Source organism: Paramormyrops kingsleyae, chromosome 4 (assembly GCF_048594095.1).
Source record: "Paramormyrops kingsleyae isolate MSU_618 chromosome 4, PKINGS_0.4, whole genome shotgun sequence".
NCBI classification, from domain to species: domain Eukaryota; kingdom Metazoa; phylum Chordata; class Actinopteri; order Osteoglossiformes; family Mormyridae; genus Paramormyrops; species Paramormyrops kingsleyae.
Genome location: NC_132800.1, coordinates 12,333,474 through 12,358,859, shown reverse-complemented (window position 1 = coordinate 12,358,859; position 25,386 = coordinate 12,333,474). Strand labels below are relative to the sequence as shown.

Sequence of the window (25,386 nt, the reverse complement as noted above, 5' to 3'; positions counted from 1 at the left end):
GTGTGTGTGTGTGTTCAGCTCTCGGTTATAATACAAACCCTGCTGCTCACAGAGAGAGAGAGAGAGAGAAAGAGAGAGAGACATTGTTAGTTTCTCCAGAGCAAATAAATGACAATATCTTTTAGAAAGAGACACACACACACACACACACACACACCTTATCATGCATGGTCCAGCTCATGTATTTCAGGTAGCCGTCATTCAGAAACGCATCACTGTACATCTTCATCCACACAACGATCTCCTTGATACAGATCGCCCTGATCTCTGCTTTCGCATCTCTGAAATCCACGCACACACACACACACACACACACACTCTCTCTCTCTCTCTCTAGTGTTAATTTAAAGCTAATATCACACAAACACACATCACTGGAGTGAGTAAAAGGTGCCTGACTTGTACAATTAAGTCACATTCAGCCTTTACTATAGTCGTCTACCTTTCAGGATATCTGATGTTCTGTAGGATTAGAGTACAGATGCAGTATGGATACAGTACAGTACAGTGTGTGACTTACTACAAGTGCAACGTTACATAAAAGTCTTACAGTAAAAGTACAGTAATGAATCAGAGTTCATAAAGAAATATAAATATCAGAAAAGAAACGATAGAGGCTGATAGTTGATTGTAACGTCAGTGTTGAGTGTGTGTTCGTGAGTTGAAATGTTTGGAAATGCAGCGTTTGTGGTATAGTTATTGATTTTACTGAGGCAAATAAACACACAGTGTATACCGAAATCTAGAATACAGACAGTGTGTGTGTGTGTGTGTGCGCGCGTGTGTAGCCACACAAAGCATATGGACAAAAGAATTGGGACACCTGGCCATTACAACTACGGAACTACAGTATTATGACATCCTATTCTAAATTCATAGGCATCAATATGGAGTTTGTTGCCCCTTTGCAGTTGTAACAGCTGCCACTCTCCTGTGAAGGCTTTCCACAAGATTTCCACAGTGTCTCTGTCCAAATTTTTGCCCATTCATCCAGAACAGCATTTGTGAGGCACTGATGCTGGACGTGAAGGCCTGGCTTGCAATCTCTGTTCTAGTTCATCCCAAAGATGTTCGATGGGGTGGAGGTCAGGGGTCTGTGCAGGCCAGTCAAGTTCCTCCACAACAAGTTCACCCAGTATAATGTCATTATGGACCTTGCTTTGTGTAATGGGGTATAGTCATACTAGAACAGAAAAGGGCCTTCCCCAGACTGTTCCCTCAAAGTTGGAAGCACAGAACTGGAAAAAAAAATGCCTTGGTATGCTGAAGCATTAAGAGTTCCCCTTACTAGAACAAAGGGCCTAGCCCAGGGATGGGCAAACTACGGCCCGGGGGCCGTATGCGGCCCGTTAAGATTTTTAATCCGGCCCCCCGAATTAGAATCAATTATAATGGTAAACCTTGTTAATGTTTTATTTTCCCTGCAATTGTGGCGTTTCTCGATAGATGCGACACTCTGATACACTGACCTTTGTTGAGGTGCGCTGTCTTATGCTGCATTCAAGTGGTGTCGGAAGGTCCGTCTTGCCGAGTTGTTTTTCCCAGTGGGAAAGTGATTTTTACGATCATTCCGACACCGTATGAACGCATCATTACTCAGCATTTTCCCTCTTTGACAGCTCAACCTGTGACGCCCGGCTCGTTTTTTTTCCGAAATTGGGATTCCCTCAGGCAGTTCAGTCGGCGGGTCTAAAGACAAACCGCTGTTTGTGGCTACCTGCCACCGGTTTGCCTCTGCTGCCATGCTTCTAAGCTGCTGCAGGTTTAAACGAACCTCCTCTGCCAGGAAGGCGTCCTTCATCGGGGAAATCCTCGTCTCCTTTTCCCCTGTATGAGCAGTGAGTGCACATGCTGCGGGGTCCTCCCGAATCTCGGGCTGCTGGATCCAGTACCCAGCCTCAGCAATTAAAGCGCTGTATTCAGCTTCGGTGAACTGAAGCGCCTTCTTCCGGAGGTGTAATCATATTTACGTGGATTTACGTGTTACATGTCATTTCTGTTAAGGTGCGCACATAAGTGGTGTGCAGGTGCACTGCCTTCTCAATATAAACAATGCGCACCAGATATAACATGGCCACATACTGGCATGCTGTCACTGTTCCGATGATCTGCATCTCCAACCATTTTTGAAATGTTCAGGAGGAGAGTGATGATAATGTCCTGAAGGATATCAAAACTTTAAATGCTTCAAAATGGTAACTGTTAGTAATTTTAAAAAAGCTGTATTTTGTCAATTGAATTTTCAGTGTTTTAAGAGTCATTTCAATAAAGAAATACTGTGGGACTTGGAAGAGATATTTTGTTGTGATGCTTTTGTTAATTTTCTATTGAAATTAAAGCACGTTTTCTACATATCCCATGTTATTTTTTCTCTTATGAGGTGAATTACCAAAACACTCCATCCATCTGCTCCTGGTCCGGCCCTTCTGTCAAATTTTAGAACCCCCTGCGGCCCACGAGTCAAAAAGTTTCCCCACCCCTGGCCTAGCCCTACCCCTGAAAAACACCCCTGACCTGTTATCCCTCCTCCAGCAAACTTTATAGATGGATCAGTGCTGTCAGGTAGGTTACATTCTCCTGGCATCTGCCAAACCCAGACTCGTTCATCAGACGGCCAGACAGAGAAGCGTGATTCATCACTCCACTGAACACAAGTCTACTGCTCTAGAATCCAATGGCGGCGTGCTTCACACCACTCCATCCGACGCTTGGCGATGTGAGGCTTGCATGCATCTGCTCGGCCATGCAAGCCCATTCCACGCAGCTCCCAGTGTTTTATTGTCAGGGTAAATCTTAGAGGAAGCTTGGAACTCTGCAGTTATTGAGTCAACAGAGCGTTGGAAACTGTTTTGCGTTATTGCACTCGGCGACCCTGGTCTGTTACTTTATGTGGTCTGCCATTTCATGGCTGACTTTCTTTGGTTCCTACATGCTATAGGCGATGTGGTGCTGTTTCTATGGTCCAAATACACTACGCAAGAAGCCCAGAGATAAACAAATCATTACTTTAACTAAACATAGTTTAAAAATGGTAATAGGTAGTGTCATGCCCTGCTTGTGCCGATCCTCCTGTGTGCCACGCCCCCCTCGCTACCTCGTGTGGAATCCCCATGTCTTCAGCTGTTTCTAGTCTTGCTAATAGCTGTTGTGTATTTAAGTCCACATTAGAGTATGTTTCCTCGAGTCCGGTCATTAATGTTGTGATGTTGTGTGCTGATTGTGTGGTCCTGCTTGTTTCCCTTAATTAAACCCCGTATTCACCTGATTCCTGGAGTCCTGTTCCTTCGACCTTGGTCCGTGCCCCGGTGACTCATGACAGGAGGTATGTCTACTAATAATACTAACATTTACATCATATCTATTGTTTAGGCATTTTTGCTTGATTACCAAATTATTCTGAATGAAGAGGCAAAAAAGCAGAAGTATATGTATTTGTTCTTAAACTCAATGGGTCATTCCCATGAACTCATTACCGCAACAATTTTCTCTATTTTTTTAATTAGTATGACAACAGACTCACATTATAGTATTGTTTGAAATGTTGACTGTTGTAGTTAATAGGTTGCAAAACAATCAAAGAGATCAAACTACATCATATACTAAATGACTGTGTTACAGGTACCGTGCAGGGGCACCAAGATAACAGATACGTTCCTGAAATAAAGGAGAGAAATGATGAGGCAGGGCAACAGCGTGTCGATGCTTCCGAGTTTTCTGCAGTTATGTTTATTAAACACTCTTTTCAGCAAGTCCATGTCAGCTTTCTTATGAGTCAGGTTTACATACAATGCATATTCAATGCCTTTTAACATAAGGATGATTGTTACCAGAGCAAGGCATGGTGCAGGCAGAAAAAAGGAGGATATGATCCACTGACCCACTGACAGCTCTGAGACACAAAGGGGTTAATTAATCAAAGAAACACCCTGGGTAAAACTACAAAGGAAAAGAACCATGAGAGGTCAATAAGCAAAATAGGGAAAACAAAGACTAACTACAAGAAATGTCAAGGGAACAAGGTCCAGGAACAAGAGTGACAGGGGCCTTAAAATATCTGGAAAATAACTGGACTGGTCTGGACTGGGGGGCCCAATATAATATGCTTTCATGGGGCCCAAAATCTTTAGCAACTCCCCTGCATGAAACACAGTATATGTACATGCTGCCGGTGGGAGGAGAGTTGTGCGCCGAGCTAGCTAACTTGATTAAGAACGTGTCCACATTCTTAGTTTAAAACTGTTTTAGAAAAATAGTGAACTAGTGTCTTGTCATGTCTTTGTCCTGTTTTTAAAGGTGTTTTACACATTACTAACCTGAGAGAGATGATTAGGCAGAGCAACAGTGTGTCGATGCTTCCTGGTTCTCTGCAGTTATGAGAAAACTAAAACAAATTCAGAGAAAATCGCTACGTGACTCTGCCCCCTGCTGATCTGGAGTGAGCATGACAAGTGTGTATTTCAAATGAAAAACTTTTGAAATACATAAATTTTCTCATGTTCGTCATGCATACATTTTTCCCCAAATAAAATACAATCCATTGTATTGAAATGAAAAGGCAATAATCACAAAAAAATACAATATGTAAAACCACAAATCTGACACTTTTGTGGACATCACAATTGTCCATTATGGGTTACTTTCAGTAAAGCTGAAAGATTTTAAAACATTTCATATAGTTTTGGGCTATTTGATCTTTAAAAAATGGTTGAGGGATCAATAAATCAGTGCTTTAAATGACATAATTGTAATATAACTAATAAGTTAAGGCAGACAAAATAAGCTCCAACCCCCCCCCCCCCCCCCCACACACACACACACACACACACATATTTCCTGACTGCACAGGTTGCTGACTGAAAGAATCAAACCTACACTTGGGTTCAGTTAAACGTTAAGTCAGGTGTAATTATAATTTAAATGTTTAGATGCATACAGGTATTTCCTGGTCTGTATTTAGCCAAACACAAAACCCCAGGCTCTGTGTGTGTGGAGTCTGCATGCTCTGCCCATGTCTGTATGGGTGTCCTCCAGATGAACTGGTGTCTGTAAATTGTCCACAGTGTGTGATGATGTGTGAGTGGCTGCTCTGTGATGGACTGACATCCCATCCAGGGTGTCCCTAGTGCTGGAGGACACACCTTGGCTTGAACTGTGCACTGATCTCCTGGAATCACTACCTGCTTCTGTCTTTAATTTTTTGACATACTTTTAACAGCCTGTTAACATACTCAGTACAGTCTGGCTGCACTGTTCCAGAGAAAAAACCCAGGATAGAGTGGTTCAGTGAACGTGGTCTGGACCCTGTGCAGGAGGGTCACTGTGTCAGAGACGCTGTAGAAGGACAGAGTTCCTGCCCCGTGATCCAGGTACACTCCTATCCTGGGGGAGGGGGGGCCAGATACCGCTGTTTGCACAGTATTATGCCGGAATGAGTAACTGGAACCTGAGCAGTACAAACACCAGGACTTGTCATTGTATCCAAGCCTACTGCCCTCACCTCCTCTTTCCCTGTCAATCCCTTTATATGTGACGGCTATACCAACCCATCCCCCGCTCCACTTAACCTCCCAGTAGCAGCACCCAGTCAGACCCTCTGTACACAGCACTTGGTGGCATGTGACAAATCGCTCCCAGTGATCAGGATATGACTGTGTCTCTTCCTTCCATGTCACCACTCTGTTCCCCTTAGACAGTTGGAGGTGTTTGTTTGCTGTGTTGGGGTCCAGAGTGAGCTGACAGGAATCTGATGGAGGAGAAGATCAGAAGGTGATGGTTTGCTCTTATTGATGTCATCACTGAAAAACCGTTAATTATATGTTTACCTCTTCATTTTTAAATGGTTATATTCTCAACATGAATGAACAACATGATAAACACAGTAATATTAAACATCAGCAATTGCATTAGAAATCAATTGAATGATACTGATGTCAACAATTTCTGTAAATATGCAAGGCCAGGCAGCAGGAGAGAGAAAGAGAAGCTCCCCTAGCAGAAGAAAACGAAAGACAATAAAACACACTCCACCTCATACAGGGAGAGAGAAGCGTGTGTGTGAACAGACTCACATTGTAAGAATTCTGGTCTGGTCCTGGGCACTAATACCGATAGGATGGTGTCTTTGGTAACTAGAAGGAGTCAGAGAGAAACAGGGATGTGAGTAAAAGGAATTTACTTGTGGGAGATGGACTTCACTCACTGTGGAGATAACAGCAGTAGGGAATTATCATTATGAGGTACAGTAACAGGCAGTTTAACAAACCATTAATCATACTACAATAAACATAATAGAAATTTTTAGATTGCATAATTTAAAAGAAACATGATTTGTGTAACCTGTAAAATGTAGATCTCTTTTAAAGGTTTACGCAAAGATTTAATCTTATTGAAACAGAAACTGACTTGGTCACACAAACATAAGGCTGACTGTACTGCATTCTCTATCTGCATGGTCTATATTAACATGAACAGACTGGAAAATGCATTTATTTATTAACCTGTACGATGCAACTGTGCTGTTTTCTTTTCACAAACATTCTCCAGTTGATCCTTCAGTTCAGAAACCACCTTCCTCATGTTCTCAAAAGAACAACGTGGATAGACAGAGATTCTGGGTCCAATTCCAGCTTCTTGGGCAACCGGAAGACCCTGGCAACTCTACAGACACACACTCCGAGTAAACTGCTTCATCAAAACCAATGTGTATTGTAATCAAATTAACAGAAATATTTTACATCTGTCAAATGATAAAGTAAGCTGAATGTATATGACCTTGGATATCTGTTCTAAGTTTCTGGTTCTCATATTGTTAAGGTAGCTGTTCTGTTACCTGAATTAAATGGATGTGATCCTCTGTGTGTGAAAGCTGCTCCAGCTCAGAGTGTCTCCTCTTCAGTTCATCAATCTCCTGCTTCAGTCTCTCCATGTGTCCTTTAACCTGACTTACTGCAGCCTTCTCCTGATCTCTGATCAACTTTGTCACCTCAGAGCGTCTTCTCTGGATGGAGCAGATCATCTCACTGAAGATCTTCTCGTTGTCTACCACAGCTGAATGTACTGACCTCTGTCAGTAAATTACCAGATTAGCCAGAATATATGACAACCTCCTACTTTTTTCAGCAACTCTTTTAGGAAAAAAAGCTTTCAGAATACCAAGCCTTATCTCGATAAATAGTCAGCACTATAAACTCCACAGCCTTAAACATTACAGAATGCCATGCCTGCTATTTTGTTTTTTGTCCTACCTCTCGTTCCAGCTCTTGTGTGACTCACTCCAGCTGCCTCTTGTTTGATCTCTTGTAAATCCTGCTTATAAGTGCTTCTCTGGCTTGCGTGCCTTAGCCTCTCCTGGGGCCTGTACTACGAAGGGGATTTAACCAAATCAGATTTAACCCGGAGTCAATTTGCGAACGCATGATTGACAAAATCAGGTTGTCTCAATCGGTGCTAAATCAGTACTACGACGCCAGTTAAGAAGTTGATTTGTTACATCGGTGTTAACTGCATTGGAGTTTTTGCGCGTTCACATAAATGGAGCACGTTCGGCAGCGCAAGGCACCGTTTGACTCATGGTGCGATCTCCATGTATCACGGAGGAAGACTGCATGCTAATCATGCAGGGATATGAGGAGTTTAAATCAACGCTGTAAAGAAAGTCCAATACCACTGCAGCCAACAAAAGCAGGCTGGCTTGTTGGCAACGTATTGCCGACCGAGTAAATGCACACGTACATTTTCATGGTCATAAAACGTGGTCTAAAATATCTCACGACCGAGTATTAGACTATGAAGTGAACTGAACTACTGTTAATAGAGACTCACAGATGCGACACAATTCAGAAGTAAGCTTATTATTTGCTGTTCAGTAATGTAATGCTCCCTAAAGTTCCATTACTGTGATGTTACTCATAATGTAAACCTAATGTTAACAATAACTTAATTGATCCGTTTTCAAATGCAATAGTAGTGGAAAGCGTACGTGGCAGCAAGTCAAGATGAAATATAAAACATCATGTCAAGTGGTAGGGCTATGTATTTATATTTCTACTCATTATGAAAGATTTGTTGTGTCTAGCCTCCACTTAATAGCGTCTTTCTATGTTTTACAGCTAATAAGAAAAAGGTGTCTGTTCATATGACACTTAATAGAAGGTGAGCCATTGTTTAACAAACAAATGATTTATAACAGGACAAAACAGAAGCATATGTGTAGTGAGAAAACGACTAGGATCCTGTCAAATCTTTCCTGAAAGTACAATACTATCAAAATAGTAGATCAGTCATAACAAATATATGTTACAGAAGAAGCTAACAAATTCCAAATCACCACCTTATGTGACTCCAATAAGAGAAGAAGAGGTGAACCTAGTGTAGACGTGTAGTCACTAGTCCATATATCAGATCTAAAAGCATATTATGAGAAAAATACCTGTACAGTGGTACCTCGGTTCTCGAACTCACTAGAACTCGAATCTCTTGAAAGTCGAACAAACCAGTTTGACCTAGAACTCGATCTGAATATCAGAAATCGAACCGTGAACGCTGACCTAATATAAATTGTATACGCCAGGAAAGGAGTCACAAAGTTTTTATTGTTATGTTCAGACTACAATACAATTCTTACTTGAATGCCTTCTTCACAGACTGGACGATTAACCAAATAAAGCAGCGCAACATTACAGTAACTAACAATAAATAAACCACTAACTTACGTGTACTATTAGAGCATTTATGTCATTTATTTAAACTGCATTTTACCAGGTAAATTAACTGAAAACCAGTTCTTACTGCTTTACGTGATATTCGAGAGAAACAGCAGATTACGTATCGGAACTGGGATACAAACGTCATGCGTGTAACTAAACTCTTCAGCCAATAAAGGCAAAGGTGTGTCGTCACGGAGGCGGTTCCAGTTTGTGCAGCCGGGTGAGAGGTCGCAATGCATCTAACTGTAATGCATTGCATCAGGATCAGAATGCGTTGCTTTAAGCCAGCGCTGTAAGCAAGTCGACCGCACCCAATGACCGGACTGGGGAAACAAACTGAAAAGCGGATTTAATACAGAGGACTAATGACAACAACCAGAAACAGCTGATCACATGGGGATCCCACACGAGGTTAACGAGGGGGCGTGGAACACGGAAGGAGCGGACAATCGGGGCAGGACAGGGGTAATGTTGGGATAAGATCTTTATCGTTTTGGAAGCCATTAAGAAAAAAATGCTCTTCTTGTTTTATCCTGTTCATTTTGTGTTTAAAAACATAACATAAAAACATATTTAGGTGTAATTTTTGGGGGCCGGGAACCAATTAATTGGTTTTCCATTAGGCCTATTTCTTATGGGAAAAATTCGATCAGAACTCGAACTTTTTAGGATTCGATCCGGAGTCCGGAACGGATTAAGTTTGAGAACTGAGGTACCACTGTACACTGATGCTGTGAAAAGATTTGCGATTCACATAATCGCCCTCATGTTCTCCCAGGGGTGCACTAATTGGGCTGTGTGTGCAATCGATGATTCCTATGACCCTTGGGAATCTTATGAGAAATTGTGCTCAGTAAAAGCAATTTCCCTATGGAAATAGAATATTTTAATGCTGCGATTTACCTGCGATTGCATGAAAGCCTTCTTTATTACGCAGAGCACTTAAATGACAAGGGAAAACCACAAATGCATCCAACAGTCTAGATAGAACAAGCACCACTTTGCGAACCGCACGGCAAACAGTATTCTTGCTCAGATGTTCAGCATCACCTGTGGAAAACATAAATTGGCCACTGGCAAAATATTTTGGCACAAAGCATACTGTCTGCTCGATTGTGAGGACATTGCTATGGTTAATAGAGACCTATGGGCCGATCAACTGACAAAGGTAGCGAATTCCCTCGGATGAGAACCTGTACCTTTCATGCAGGTATGCCAGCGGATTCTGGCAGTCTCTAAAAACCCTCGCCCTGCGGAGAGAGCCCCCTCATGATTTGCGCGCCAGTGTCGTATGGATCATCCAGGTACACCGGCATTTTCTTAAGAGAAAGCGGTGCTCATATAGGGCTGGCTTATGCAGCAACCTCGACTTAACTAAGAACAGGACCTGCACAAAGCAGGTTTGAAACACAGTGTAAATTGCCATAGCAGCATACCTCGAGTAAAACCTACCCACCTTTCATAGTACGGGTTAATCGCGAAGTTACACCACATGTCATCAAGTTACTCGCAAAGTTACCCCGATAAGCCAGTAATCCCACTTCGAAGTACAGGTCACTGATTAGCACTGATTGAGACAACCTGGTTTTGTCAACTCTGTGTTCGCAAATTGACTCCAGTGGCCTGTACTACGAAGCGGGGTTACTGGCTTATCGGGGTAACTTGTCGGATTTAAGGTACCACAGTTTAAATGGACTTCATATTCATTCACTTACATTTTGCCCAGACTACCTTAAATCCGACAAGTTACCCCGATAAGCCAGTAACCCCGCTTCGTAGTACAGGCCACAGGTTAAATCTGATTTGGTTAAACCCCCTTCATAACACAGGCCCCTGACCTGACCTCTGCTTCTTAACTGACCAGATCAATATCCCAGAAGTTTAATTGACTTGATGCTATACTCTGATTAATAAATGTTCCTTTAATTTTTTTGAGCAGTGTAGTTTAGTCTAATATTGCCGGTGCCAGCAGTAAAACAACTAGCTAGCTTATAAACTAAATAACTCTGCATAGTAAATTAAAACCATGCTGCAGCTCTAATAAATAATGTACTGTGGTGCTCGAGTGGCAAAGTTATCATGAGGCGGTCAGCAAAGTTCAGTTATTAGCAGACTCTTTTATTGCGAGGTCCTTAAAAGGACAGTGACAAAACAACGAGCGAGAATAAAGAATAAACTCACACACAGACAAGGAGCCTTTAAGGAGACAAAAGTGGATTCAGGCAGTAGAGACAGAGCGCAACAATTCATTCAGTTTGGCAGCTTATAAAAACTTAAAATCCAAAACAGATAACATGAACCTTTGCTCTCATTTCCACTTATGTTCATTTTTGTGACCGGTGGAAATGTGGGCAGGTTCTCAAAAGGCACTAAGAGAGAACCAGCCTAGCACTGCTTCTGCGTTGGTAGAAATGAGGCAAATGTGACAGGTTTTAGATACACCTGTAAAGCAGAGTGATGTGAAATGTCCGAGTGCGTTTATACTCTGATAACTGCACTTGTCCAATCAGATTTCTTGGTCGGAATTAACTGTATGAAACTGTATAATTTACCATAAACCACTCAAGTCACCCATCTGCAGAAGAATCTCAATTCAAGCCTGAAATGACTCTTATGACTCAGCTGTTATCTTCTCTTCAGGTTCATACTCACTGTTATTGAGTTCACAGCCTCTCTCAGCACTTGCAGGTCCTTTTGTTTCATCTGAATTCTTTGCTGAAATTCCTTCTGTGTTTCACCCATTTTTTTCTACCGAAAGGGAAAAATATGACAAAATGAGTTTGTTTCATTAGCTGAGTTTATATTTGAATGTATTTTAATCACCATGTCCAGCGTGGACCCCAGCCTTGTGCCCTGGGGAGGCTCCAGGTCCCCATGACCCTGACCTGGATTAATGGTTAGGAGATGGATGGATGGATGGAAATTCTTAAACGATTTATTGACTGTAGGTAGCATAAACTGGACAAAGATCTTTTGACTCCTGATCCTAGTGACACATCATTTAAAAACTGCATTTTGTATGTACTCTGGTTATCGTTGCCTATTATTAAAATTTGTTCAAAGATCTGAAATGTAAGTTTGACAAAAATGCATAAAAATAAAAAATACTTTTTCACAGCACTATGAGTAGTGGAAAGTTCCCATGTCTCTTTTTTACTTGCAGAAACCTATTTATTGGTTCATTTATTATCATAATTACCAATATCTAGTAGGTAGATAATGATTATGTACACTAGACAGTGATGGTTAACTAAAGTTAACACTGAGCTCAGCAACTTTAGTAATTTGCTTGCAACTAAGACTTAGTTTGTGGTTAATTAATACATTAAGTAAGAGTTGGTTCATGGTTAATTAAGATTTTAGTATATTTGTGGCCCCACAAGTAAAGTGTTACTGGAAATATTCAGTAATGCATATGTCTGTGTGTTTTCTTTTCAGTTTTGCTTTATCTCATTAGCCTCAATCTCTGTGCCTTCAAAGCAAATTACACTCACAAACATCCATCCATCACCATAACAACTTAATCCCAACTGGGGTCATGGAGCCAATCCTGGGAACAAGGGGCACAGGCAGGAACCAACATACTACAGGGCCAACTTAGAATTGCCAATTAACCAATCATGCACGCTTTTGGACAGTGGGAGGAAACCGGAGCCCCTGGCAGAAACCCACATCAACACAGGGAGAGCATGCGAACTCCAAGCAGAAAGGACCTACGCCGACCCGGGGATCGAACCCAGGGAGAGCATGCGAACTCCAAGCAGAAAGGACCTACGCCGACCCGGGGATCGAACCCAGGGAGAGCATGCGAACTCCAAGCAGAAAGGACCTACGCCGACCCGGGGATCGAACCCAGGGAGAGCATGCGAACTCCAAGCAGAAAGGACCTACGCCGACCCGGGGATCGAACCCAGGGAGAGCATGCGAACTCCAAGCAGAAAGGACCTACGCCGACTCGGGGATCGAACCCAGAATCTTTTTGTTATGAAACAGCGGCACTAATCACTGCACTGCACTACCGTGCTGCCCAACTCACAGACATAAAGACATAAAGACATTTTATGTGCCTTGTGTGGGAAAGGGGGTAAATAAACACTTTCTTCCATTCGGTTGTGGAAATGATGTCTGTATTTTTGGAAATGTATAAATTAAGTAATCAGAAAAATATATATCGCACAGAAGACAATGACGCATAAAAACCCACAAACGTAAGACTTGTCTTTCATGAAGAGCAAGAGGGAATATGCCCCCACATGCCCCCAGTACACTGTGTACAAAGCTTTTCATAGCAGCATCGAAATGCTCATGGCTCCTAGTTCTAGAAGGAAATATGTCAGACTTGCAGTGTTTGTTTACCGTATGAACCAGACTAGCGGCTACGAGCTACTTCCTGTTGCATGTTTCTATTTTCAAATTTTCTACTTAATTTTCCAACTTTAAATCACATTTTAAGTGGATGCCAGTTATTCAGTTTTGTGTATGTGTATAAATATTTATGGTTCTGTACTAACAAAATAACTTTTTTCAACAAAAAGATTTTTTTCAAGCATAGTTTACATAAACATTTTTAGAACTTTTATAGAGGGATTCCTGACCTGTATCTCCTCCCTTTCTGCAGCAGCGGAGACTGTATCATGACCTCTGTGTTCATACATCGTACAGAGATGACAGATACACTGCTGGTCGGTACGGCAGTAGATCTCCAGGGGTTTGTCATGGTGGGAACAGACCTTGTCCTGCAGATGTCCAGTGGCATCAGTCAGCTTGTGCTTCTTAAAAGCTGGAGACTCATAGTGAGGCTGGAGGTGAGTTTCACAGTAAGAGGCCAGACACACCAGGCAGGATTTGGCAGCTTTGCGTTTTCTCCCAGTACAGAAATCACATTCCACATCTCCAGGTCCAGTATAATGGTCAGCAGCAGCAGTCACTTGTTGTCCAGTCTTTTTCAGTTTCTCCACCACTTCAGCCAGCATGGTGTTTCTGCCCAGAACAGGTCTGGGTGTGAAGGTCTCTCTGCACTGGGGGCAGCTGTAAACTCCAGCATGATCCTCCTGATCCCAGCAGCTCTTAATGCAGCTCATACAGTAACTGTGTCCACAGGGAACAGCCACTGGATCCTTCAGTAGATCCAGACAGATTGCGCAGGTGAATTGGTTCTGATCCACTGTGACACTGGCTTCTGCCATTTTACAACAAACACTGATAGGATTCAGTTTTGTTTTCTCTGACAGTCATCTGTGTGTGAGAGTGGGAGGAACTTCCTGCTTCTCAGGTTGCGGTTTGGACTGAGGCCAGACTGAGAAGAGCAGACTGGGCAAACACTGCAGTTGGAGTTTATGAAAAAAACAATGCATTATATCAATTTTATACCTAACAAACTCAATATTTATTTAGCTTTTTTGATTATAACTGCTACTAGCAGTTTGATTATAACTGCTACTGGCATTGCACTCAGTTTCCATGGGCATCACTGCTGACGGAAGTCCTATTTTCTAAAAGGAAGCCTCCCCAGCATTTATCAAAAGGTGATGGAGTAAATTTTTAGGAGTGCAACATAGCACAACATAGCACAAAACTCATAATAATCATAATAATCAGTTTTCTGATAATTTTTTGGCAAATAAAGGGTGGCAGAATGACATAAATTCCGCACGCTTCACCGACCTTATTATCGGGAGTACCTGCGCACTTCAGCCGCGTTCCCATACAGCAGTCCCGTTTGGCATTATCCCATGGGGGACCTCCCGGTGATTTTTTTAGCCGGTCATGGGTCGGATCACCGCCGTCTAAAACTTCACCGTTTTACAGAGCCTTCATACACCTGGCTGGCAGGGGCGTCGTAGTGGGGGGAAAAGGGGACTGAGTTACCAGGGCCCCATGTGGGGGGAGGGCCCCAAAGGGATCTGGAATTTTATTTTACTTTAAATATTAATATTATTCAAAGATCATGATAAATGTTGCTAACTAATGTAAATGTAATTTTTGTGGGAAACTAAATCGGTTGACGGATTGAATTGTGTCCTAGCTTACAGTGGCTGAGGACAAGCACCCTCACCCCTTGCAATGGTTTAGTCTTCACCGGGCTTTTTAACTAGGCGCATTTGATTTAGCGGTCATTCTGCTGAAACAGCTGAATCCGTGTTGGAAGGTGATGCCAAAGAAAGCTAAATCTGGTTTTCAAAAAAGAAAAGAGGCAGGAAAAAAACAAAAAAAGAAATGAGGGAAAGCAACTGCTTACAAACTTTTTCCCCAAGAAAGGAAAAAAAGCAAATTGTGCTTTGTTTTTTAAACATTTGATCAAAAAGTGAAAGCAAATAGCCTACATTAAACGAACTGTGATTATTAAACACTTCAATATCACCGCGAAATTACACATAGCTTAACATGATGTAGTCTAGATAAGTCTAAATTTTTTTTGTTTGCTTAACTCCCTGGGGTTCCACGGCATCGTCGGCGATGACGCGTATCTTTATCGTCTATTTCAGTTTATATCTCGCTGAAATGTTCGTGTAGAATCATGGAAAAAACGCTGGCTAAATCTGTAATCTGTCTTCTTTTCAAAACGTCCATTATCGGAGGTATTGAAAGTTTCTAAAATTAGGTTAAATCGGCAAAAAGTAAACCATGTCACCTTTCTTTGTTTTACCTGCATGGGGTATGGAAGGCCATTTGGGGCATAACGTCTACTTTGACGTCTGTGTTAACACGTCATATTTTGACGTGTTAACACGCAAACAAATAACGTCTTAACACGTACATTAGTTACGTGTTAAGACGTTCAGACGTGTTAACACGGCCAATTTGAACGTCTTAAGACGTTTAAAATTGGGTGCTACCACTTTATCGGTTTTTGAGGGGAAGCCCTGCAGACAGCCATTGCAAGAAGAGAAAAATGTTCCTCTGTCACTAGATATATGACCGCGTACTATTACAGTTCTTTTTTAAAATTAGATTTGTTTATAATACGTGGAAAAAATAAACAATGCAATCACAGCATAATTATTTTGCATTTTTAAATATTTTAATACTGCAGCTAGGGCTGGGCGATAAAACGATTACGATATGTATCGCGATAGACACATGATCGATATCAATAAAAAATGTGTTCGATAAAACGTTCGATATTTTTTATTCTTCGTCGGAAGAAAACAGAGGTTGCGAAGCTAGTTTGGATCCGTGCCGGTGTTCCGGGCAATTCGTTTTCCCTATGTTTCCCCTGTCTATCGGGAAATAATGTTTCCCCTAATATTAAAGCAAAGAGGTATGTGAAATGTCTGAAAATCACTCAAGTACATTATTACATGTGAATACTGTATTCTTATTAGTACCGAGGCCCAGAGTTGCTGTATACCTGTTTTAACAGGGGGGAACCAAATATCCTGGATGTCAGGAAATAATGTTTCTCCTAATATTTAGGCAAATATGTATGTGGGATGTCTGAAAATCACTCAGGTACATTATTACATGCGAATACAGTAGTTCGTCACGCATAATATAGTCTTATAAGCAATAGGCTACTATACCGTTTTCATCAAGAAATATCTCAATCCAGCGAATTACATACTTTCATTTATTATCAGTAAAAACAAAAAACATTTGATGTTTTAAAATATGTGGCTTGTTTACCTCAAAAGCTTCGTAAAAAGACATGAAAACAACAGCGAAACCGTGTACAAATCAGCGCGCGACAGGGGAAACATAGGGAAACTGAATTGCCCGGAACACCGGAAACGCAGCTGTCATAAATGGTCGTAGCACAGCAAAACAACTGCTTTATGGAAGTTCTGCCGGTTTTTTGTGAATCACTGTGACGGTCGCCTCGCCCTTCCCTAACGCCGCTCGCCCCCCGTCTCCTGAATATTAAGTTATAGGTCTGTATCCTTTCGGTTTGTATGTGTCATGTTGTCCGGTTTTTCGCGTATCCCGTGTTTCGTTTCGAGTCTGCCGTGTCTTTGTTTCCCCTTCTCTCTTTCCTCTGTGTTTCCTCCCTACGTATCGCGTCTTCCTCGTTAGTGTTTGCATGTGTGTCTTTTCCTAGCACAAAACCTGGACTGAAAATATACTTGAATAATTCAACTTCAAGTATGATTAGAGTAAGAATAACTTGAAGAGTTACTTTTTCATATTTCTGCAGGTTTTATATTTCAAACAATGTTACTGTACTGTATCAGGTTTGTTTTTTTTATATTACAGATGTATCTCAGTCTACGTCAGTTTTACTGCACATATTTTAAAAACACTTTATTTCCCATGGTTGTTGACATGTTTAAAATAAAAATGTTTAAATGTAATATATTTTTCTCCTGGTCTTTATTTTAAATGGGTCATAAAAAATGTCAATAATTATCGATATCGACTGATATGAAACACTCATATCGTGATACAGTTTTCAGTCATATCACCCAGCCCTAACTGCAGCACAGGAACAATACATGCAAAAGTATGGCAAGCCGCTTTAGCATTTAATCGCTAGACTGGATATGTATTGCAGATATCTCTAATTTAATTTTTCCTAGTGAGCATTTCAGATATCCACAATGACATTCTTCCTATCCACAATTGTCATTTCAGATATCTCGAATGACGATGCGACGTACATCCGGTAAAATATATGCCAGCTATTGTAGATGCCATCCATACTGTTGCTATAACAGTTCTCTATAAATTTCTGATTACAAATAAATTAATAACTATATACGTTTTAATAGAAAACTAATAACTTGCACGGTAAAATATAAAATGTTCTTTGTTTCGTCCGCCTCACTTTGCTGAATATGCAAAATCTGCTATTGAAAATTGGTAGAGCGTGGACTGTATAAGGTAGGTGCCGGTAAGGTTGTACCACTCAGATGGCGTCGGTAAGAACACCAGGGAAGGCGGATGCAATTCCAGACTTTACTACACTCAATCAGGCAGTATGGTTTGCATTGAAATTCACAGGTTGGCACTGATTGGCCTACAGATGCACTGATTTAGTTGAACACAGGGTGTGCATGTGGTGGTTCGTCAGTGACGCACAATACTGCACCCCTGAACATAGTAACTGACTGGCCAGGATCCCTCGGCTCTGGATAAGATGGTCTGGTGCGGCACAAAGGGACAATGCACGCCGAAAATCCAAAGACGCTCCTGACGCTGTTCCAGACGCATGCGCGTCAGCATCCCGTTTCAGAGGCAGCCTTTCCAACATAGCCGCCCCCCCCATTTGATACCAAATGGGGTGACTGGAAAGGCCAACCACCATCCCTTGATTGTCACTCCTCGCTGACCTCGTCATCAGGGAGCTCGGGTAAGACAATGAGACGAACGATGGGCCTAGTATAGATTCTGTCGTTGATCTGCACAGCTGCTGTCCTGACACAGTGATCAGGACCTGGGAAGACCTTCACCACCTTCCCAATCTGCCAAAGGGACCGTGGTAATTGGGGGTCCACCATCATCACCACTGATCCAACTGTTATGTTAGGAGTAGAGATCCTCCATTTCCCTCTAGTTTGCAAGCTGGGCAAATAGTTTCTCACGAAGGTGGTCCAAAACCTATCAGCTAACACTTGAGAATGTCTCCACCTCCGACGTCCAAGCATCTCTGATTGGGGATAAATGACTTGAGGCAACGAGGTGTCAGGCCGCCCCATAAGCAGATAATTTGGTGTGACTGGATCCAAGTCAGCTACATTCGCTGACACGTACTGTAGCCTAATGGTTTAGAATTCAGTATAGACTCAACTTCAATGAGAACAGTTGTGAGCACCTCTTCGCTTACTGTCTGGGAACCAATGGTGGTATACAAAGCAACCTTCACAGACCGGATTTCCCGTTCCCACACACCACCGAAGTGGGGTGAAGCAGGTGGGTTAAAATGGAAGGAAATCTGTTGTGGAGCAAGTTGCTTCTGGACACTGATAGCCAAACTAGAGAAAGCCTCCTTCATCTCCCTCTCACCTCCTCGGAAATTGGTTCCCTGATCCGAATATAACTCTGCTGGTTTGCCCCTCCGAGCTATAAACCTTCGAAGAGCCATCAGAAATGAGTCAAGACTGATCGATGATAACACTTCTAAGTGCACGGCCCTTGTGGTGAGGCACTTAAAAATAATACCCCATCTCTTCTCACTCCGCCGCCCCAACTTTACCAGTAATGGACCAAAGCAGTCCATACCGCAGGAATAGAATGCCGGTTTGAACAACCTAAGCCTTGGCGGTGGTAGATCAGCCATCCTCTGAACAGCTGGTTTGGATCTCCACCTACGGCATTCAAAGCATCCATGTTGGTGACGCTTTACCGCTTCCCGACCCCTTAGGATCCATACAGTGCGCCTTAGCTCCGCAAAAACTCGTTCAGGTCCTGGGTGACTCAATTTGGCATCGAACTCTTGTATCAACAACTTTGTTGAGGGCAGGGCTGTGGAGTCGGTAGATAAATGGTCCGACTCCGACTCTGACTCCTCAGTTTCTAAATCTTCCGACTCCGACTCCGACTCCCCGACTCCGACTCCTCTGTATGTATATACTATGTTAATGTATTTTCTACATCCATTGAAGGAAAGGAAGGCAACATACATGTCATTTCACCACAGATCTACTGGCTAGGAAGCCAACACTCTACTATAATGCCAGATTAAAGACAAACACAATGAAAACAAGGTTTCAAGGGTAGCGCATAGCGAAGGGGAGCCGACGGAGCTGAGAACACACCAGATGATTTTTCAGGCGTTTGACGCGTGATGACTCGTTGAACGGCCGAAAAATCGGCAGTGCATCTGTAAATGTATGGGGGGCTTTAGGCTAGGTTCACAGTTCCCTGTAACAGTGGAACACGACACAATGGAAAGCGGTGCCGCACCTTACCTGTGCATTACATCCCATATAGTGACGCATACAGTCAATGAAAAGCATGCTTCATGGTTAGGACATGTTCGTTTTGTGGTAACATTATGCACTGCATGCATTGGGCTTTATTCTTACAGCAGAGAAGTAGTTCATTATGACTGTTTGTGAATTGGGACATTTCAACTTACTTTTTTAATTCCCATTTAAATTTAGTAGGAGTCGGAGTCGGTTAACTTTTTGCCGACTCCGACTCCGACTCCAGGTACCCAAAATTGTCTCCGACTCCTCGACTCCGACTCCGACTCCGACTCCACAGCCCTGGTTGAGGGGTGACTAGGATCGAGTACAATGGGGTGTACTGTCGCTGGATCCATTCCCTCAACCCTACGGAGACGTCCTCCAACTCTTATGATCTGATGAGCCAGGTCAAATTCAGGTGAAAGACAATGTAGTCGACTACTGGGTGCTACTGGACTACCCACCTTAAGGAGCTCATACTCCTCTGCGAAGCTATCTTGCTGGGCGTTCCTAAAGACTGACATCTCGGCTGCTTGATATGTACTGGCAGGAAAGGGTCCAGCTAGACCAGCTGCCTTCTGTAGTTCCTGGGCGTGCGAGGCAACCAGCTCTTCCCAGGTCTTAAAGATGGGTCTATCTGTCCTCGGTGTACCAGAGGTGGTGTTCAGTCCGCAAAATGCTGAACGCTTAAGCTCCGTGGTATCCTCCATCTCAGAGCGGGTCGATGAGGGATGAGTGGGCCACTTATCTGGTGTTAGGTGCAGAAAGTCTGGCCCCTGATCCCACCTGTTTGGTCTTGCTAGCTCTTGTAGGGTCTTACCCCTAGTAAGATCATCTGCTGGGTTGCTAGCGGAGCCCACATATCGCCAGGTTCCGGGATCAGTGAGCTCCTGTATTTCTGCCACCCTGGTACCCACAAAAACTTTAAAGTGGCACGACTCAGAGTGTAACCACGTGAGGACTGTGGTTGAGTCACTCCAAAGCACAAGGTGGCGAATCTCGAAGGTGAGTTCAGTTTTCAGCAATTGCGCTAAGTGAGCTCCTATTACTGCTGCGCATAGTTCCAACCTGGGTATGGAAAGTTGTTTCCTAGGTGCAACTCTGGAACGGGCAAGAAGGAAGGTGACATGGATTGCTCCTCTGGCTCCCTCGGAACGTAGATAAGCAACCGATCCATAGGATCTTTCGGAAGCATCGCAAAAGATGTGTATATCTCTCTTAGTGTCAGAGAGGTCCATGTCGGCGGGAGTGTAGCATCTAGGCAGTTGTATTAGAGGTAGGAACTCAAGCTCATCTTCCCAGGTACGCCAGGCTGCGAGGAGTCCTTCGGGGAGGTTGGGATCATCCCAATCTCTCTGTTTATTCCATAGCTGCTGGACGAGTACCTTAGCGCGTGTAGTGTATGGGAGTAGGAACCCCAAAGGGTCGTACTGACTCGCCAACACTCGGTAGATGTTGCGCATGGTGGTAACCTCATAGGTGACCAATCTGTGCTTGTACCTAAGGGTGTCAGCACCACAGTGCCAGCTGAGCCCTAGCGTTGATTCGCTCACTTCTGATTTATCATGTGTCAGCCACAGTTCTTGCCCATCAGATCTGGCATCGGCAGGCAAGTGATCGACGACTTCAGGCACATTACTGGCCCACTGGCAGAGGTTAAAGCCTCCAGAGGCAAGGAGACTCCTGAGTTTATCAATCGTCTGTCGTGCTTCTTGAGCAGATGGCCGACTCCTTAGACAGTTGTCCACATAGAAGCACCTTTCGACTGCAAACCGCTCCTCACTTCCAGTGGTGCTGTGATCGAAGACATGACGTTGCAGCGCATAGGTGGCACAGCATGGGCTGCATGTGGTCCCAAAGGGCAACACCTGCCATTCAAACACCTTGGGGGTCTCCTCCCTTCGCATGTGGCGCCAAATGAAGCGCAGAAGAGGCTTATCCTCCGGCAATAAAAGCACCTGGTGGAACATGGCTTTAATATCACCACTAACACCTACACAGTGCTCTCTGAACCGCAAAAGGACCCCTAGTAGGGAAGGACCTAACTTCGGGCCGGGTAACAGAGCCTTATTGAGGCAGAGACCTTTGTACTCAAAAGAACAGTCAAACACGATCCGTTTCTTTCCGTTATGCTGCATCATGTGGTGCGGGATATACCACATTTCACCACCAGGTCGGCTGTCGGATACAAGCAACCTAGATACAGTACCGACTGTTTCTAGTTTCTTTATTTCAGCTCCATAAGCATCTGAACTATCTGGATCTCTCAACAGGCGTTTCTCTAGACCTCTGAGTCGTGGCATCACAGCCTCCAAGGGGGCCTGAAAGAGAGGAAAATTCTTCCTTCGGAGCAAGGGAGCTGCATATCTCAATACACCATCAACCTCCACTCTTGTGGTCTTAGATTCGAGTAGATCAATCGCTTGCTGATCCTCTCTTGAGCGTATCACCTGCTTCTCCTCCCTAGGTGGTATGACATCTAGTTTCCAGAGGTTCTCCACATTTCTCTTCAGTTCCACTTCCAGTGGACTGAGTGAAGCTAACAAACACTGCTGAGGCCGTAACTGTGACTCTGTAAACCTAGTTGGACCCTGGAGTGTCCAACCCAGCCTGGTTCTAATTGCAGCCGGACCACCAGGGGGTCCCAAACGAACTGGCTCAATTGGGGTTATTAAGTGTGGGTTATCTGCTCCAATGAGCAGCATAGGGTGTACCTTGTCAAATGGTTGAAGAGGAATGTCTTGAAGGTATTTAAACTTTGCCTTTAGGGTGGTCACTGGATAGGTATGATCAGCAAGGCTGAGGCGTTCTGCAGTGAAGGCGTCATGAATTCTGAAGCTTCTGCTAGGCTGGGTGATAGGAGTGATACAGAAAGTGACTGACATGCCCTCCAGAGTTTGAACGTCTTGGCGAATGGTTGGTAATGTTAGGGTTTCTGGGGACCCGTGGAGACCTAGCTTATGTACTGCCGCCGGGAGAAGCATGGTACGTTCAGATCCATCATCTAAAACTGCATAGGTATCCAGGGTCTTACCCTTAGTGCGTAGGAGGACACGCACCACCTTCAATAGGACTCGACTGCACTCCGATGGCCTGTCTAGGTACAGGGCCTCCATAGGAGAGTTAACTAGACATGACCCTTCCTTGGTGTGCTTAACATTAATGTCATGCAGTATCTGAAGATGTTTCCCTTGACACTTATTGCACGGTTTCTTAAGAGTACACTGCACGGCTCGATGGGCTCTCGCACAACGCCAGCAGCGTCGATTGGTCCTCATCCATTGGATAATCTGGTCTCTATCCAAGGATTTAAAGGTCATGCACTGGCTCAGGAAATGCTCCTCGCTTTCACAATACGGGCAGTAGACTTGCCGTATCTTGTTCTGATGTGTACCTTCAGGCTTCGTCGATGATGAATTCGTCGTCTATTTGTCAGAGGCATCCTCTGTACCATGAAGCACCATAGCTGGACGAAAGGACTTGATGTTGCCTGATGTTGTCAGGCCTACCTTTCTCCTGCTCTCTAGCTTAGGTTCCCCGCAATTCACTTGGCCTCCACTATCTTGGCACCATGCCTCATACTGTAGCCACTCTGAAAATTCTAGTAGATCGTATCTCCTTCCTGGACCTCGACCCATGCATCTGCGGAATTCTGACCGCAAATTCAAAGGAAGCTTGCTTAGGAGCCTTTCTACATGTGAGCCGCATTGGAGCTCCACCTGACCATCCTGACCTAAGGTCTGTAGCATCCCCACTAAAGCTCGTACCTGTAGAGCAAACTTCTGAAAGGATTGTGAGTCTCCCTGTCGAACATCTGGAGCGTTCATTACTGTGACTATTTTCCTCAGAGCTAACTTCTGAGGCTGCCCAAACTTATCTGTCAGCGCAGCCATCGTATCGGAATAGGGTGTGGGCGAATTCAGATAAGCATCTGCCACTAGACGAGCCTCCTCCAGTTTTAGATGGTCCAACAAAATCTGGTACCTAAACAGTTCAGTGGCATCAGGAGGTAGGAGGTTATCTAAGGCAATTTTGAGGCGGGTGAACTCACTAGGATCTGCTCTCGAAAAGTCTGGGATGGTTGGGATGGGACCTCGATAGGTTCTCTCTCTGAGATATACTACTGGTGGTGGGGTAGATGCACCCCATGCAGTGCTCGGTGGTGCATGCTGAGGGTTCACTGGGGTATATGACTGCCTATAGTAGGATGGTCGCCGTGGTTCCGATTCCTGTGGTTGGGGCCGACTAGGCATTTGCCATGGTGTATGCTCATAAGCATAAAGCTGGCTGGCAGGTGTGGGCCTACTGGGCTCTCCTCCATACTTATAGGAAGGGGTTGTATGATCGTAGAGCGATCGTTCACCTGGATGTGGAGTGAGTGTTTGTGAGTTCTGATGTAAAGCTAAAAATTGGTAGAGCGTGGACTGTATAAGGTAGGTGCCGTTAAGGTTGTACCACTCTGATGGCGTCGGTAAGAACACCAGGGAAGGCGGATGCAATTCCAGACTTTACTACACTCAATCAGGCAGTATGGTTTGCATTGAAATTCACAGGTTGGCACTGATTGGCCTACAGATGCACTGATTTAGTTGAACACAGGGTGTGCATGTGGTGGTTCGTCAGTGACGCACAATACTGCACCCCTGAACATAGTAACTGACTGGCCAGGATCCCTCGGCTCTGGATAAGATGGTCTGGTGCGGCACAAAGGGACAATGCACGCCGAAAATCCAAAGACGCTCCTGACGCTGTTCCAGACGCATGCGCATCAGCATTCCACTCCAGAGACGGCCTTTCCAACATCTGCTGTTAATGCGGCATAACAGAAAGTGATCAGCATACGTTTAGCTCATCTGCACTGTTCAGGACAAATACAGACTCCAGTGCAATTAAATCAATATTAGCCGGATTTACCAGTTTTGCTCCAGTTTCATTTTTGATTTGGTCACCCAGAGGGTCTGCTGACAGGCAGCTAGCGCAAGTGGCGTGTTGAGAGGCTGTCAGCTGTTCGCAGTCAATGCATGGGACAGTCATTCATTCACAAAATGCATAATTTTGACCAGAGCATATAAGTCGAGCTCATCGCTCACGGAGCTGTATGCTCCTCCAGCACCCCCCAATCACAGCCGCTTCGCTCATTATCGCCCCCCTCTCGGATCAGTTTTAATCCCGCTCCAAGGAAGTCGATCACCGCTGTCTCCAAAAACGAAAACAATCTGCATCATATTTTAATTTTAGCTTAAACTTTAGCGTGACATCAAAATAAATGAGCAGTCAAATCCGCTGTTTCCTGTTGCTGTCATTAGTTTAATGTATTTAGTCCGCGTTTCAGTTCGTTTCCCCAGTCCGGTCATTAACGTTGCGTATGTTTTGGATTGTGTCACCCCGCAAATAAATCCCTTTTGTGTGCATATCCACGACTCCTTTCGCCTGCTTCCCCGTGCCGATCGTGACATATATATGTGCAATGTGTTTTTTTCCGTTTGGATATCTGAAATTAAAATTATGACTAGTAACACTCTTCTCTACCACCTCTCATCTGTTCTGCCAGTTTAAATAAGCCCGCGATTCACCCCTCCAACAAATGGACTGTGCGGAATACAACATCACAGTGACGTCTGACACGTAATACATATGTTGCCTATACGTAATCACAACGTAGGACTCACATGGCTGAACATAGAGTTCACGTAACTACAACGTAGAAACCACGTGACTACAACGTACAGGGCACGTACTGCACACGTATAGCCCCTACGTCAAAAGGGGTGTGTATGTTTATGCCAACCAATAGCATAGATGCATTAAAGGTACAAACGTCTTAAGACGATCAA

At 43.8% G+C, this 25,386-nt stretch overlaps 1 protein-coding gene across 2 annotated transcripts; it reads right to left on the bottom strand.

Moving 5' to 3' along the window:
* Window positions 1–4,809: 4,809 nt before the first annotated feature.
* On the bottom strand, window positions 4,810–14,091 carry LOC111857635 (tripartite motif-containing protein 16-like). 2 transcript variants are annotated; one of them, XM_072710683.1, is made up of 6 exons: window positions 13,301–14,091; window positions 11,358–11,453; window positions 6,830–6,997; window positions 6,498–6,657; window positions 6,069–6,128; window positions 4,810–5,743 (listed from the first exon to the last, which is right to left on the bottom strand). In XM_072710683.1, exons 1-6 carry the CDS (start codon window positions 13,889–13,891, stop codon window positions 5,229–5,231), a joined length of 1,590 nt encoding a protein of 529 aa, XP_072566784.1. In that variant the 5' UTR covers window positions 13,892–14,091; the 3' UTR covers window positions 4,810–5,228. The 2 variants fall into 2 exon arrangements, with proteins under 2 accessions (XP_072566784.1, XP_072566783.1); XM_072710682.1 differs by having other exon boundaries at window positions 6,830–7,063; window positions 13,301–14,089.
* Window positions 14,092–25,386: the final 11,295 nt, after the last annotated feature.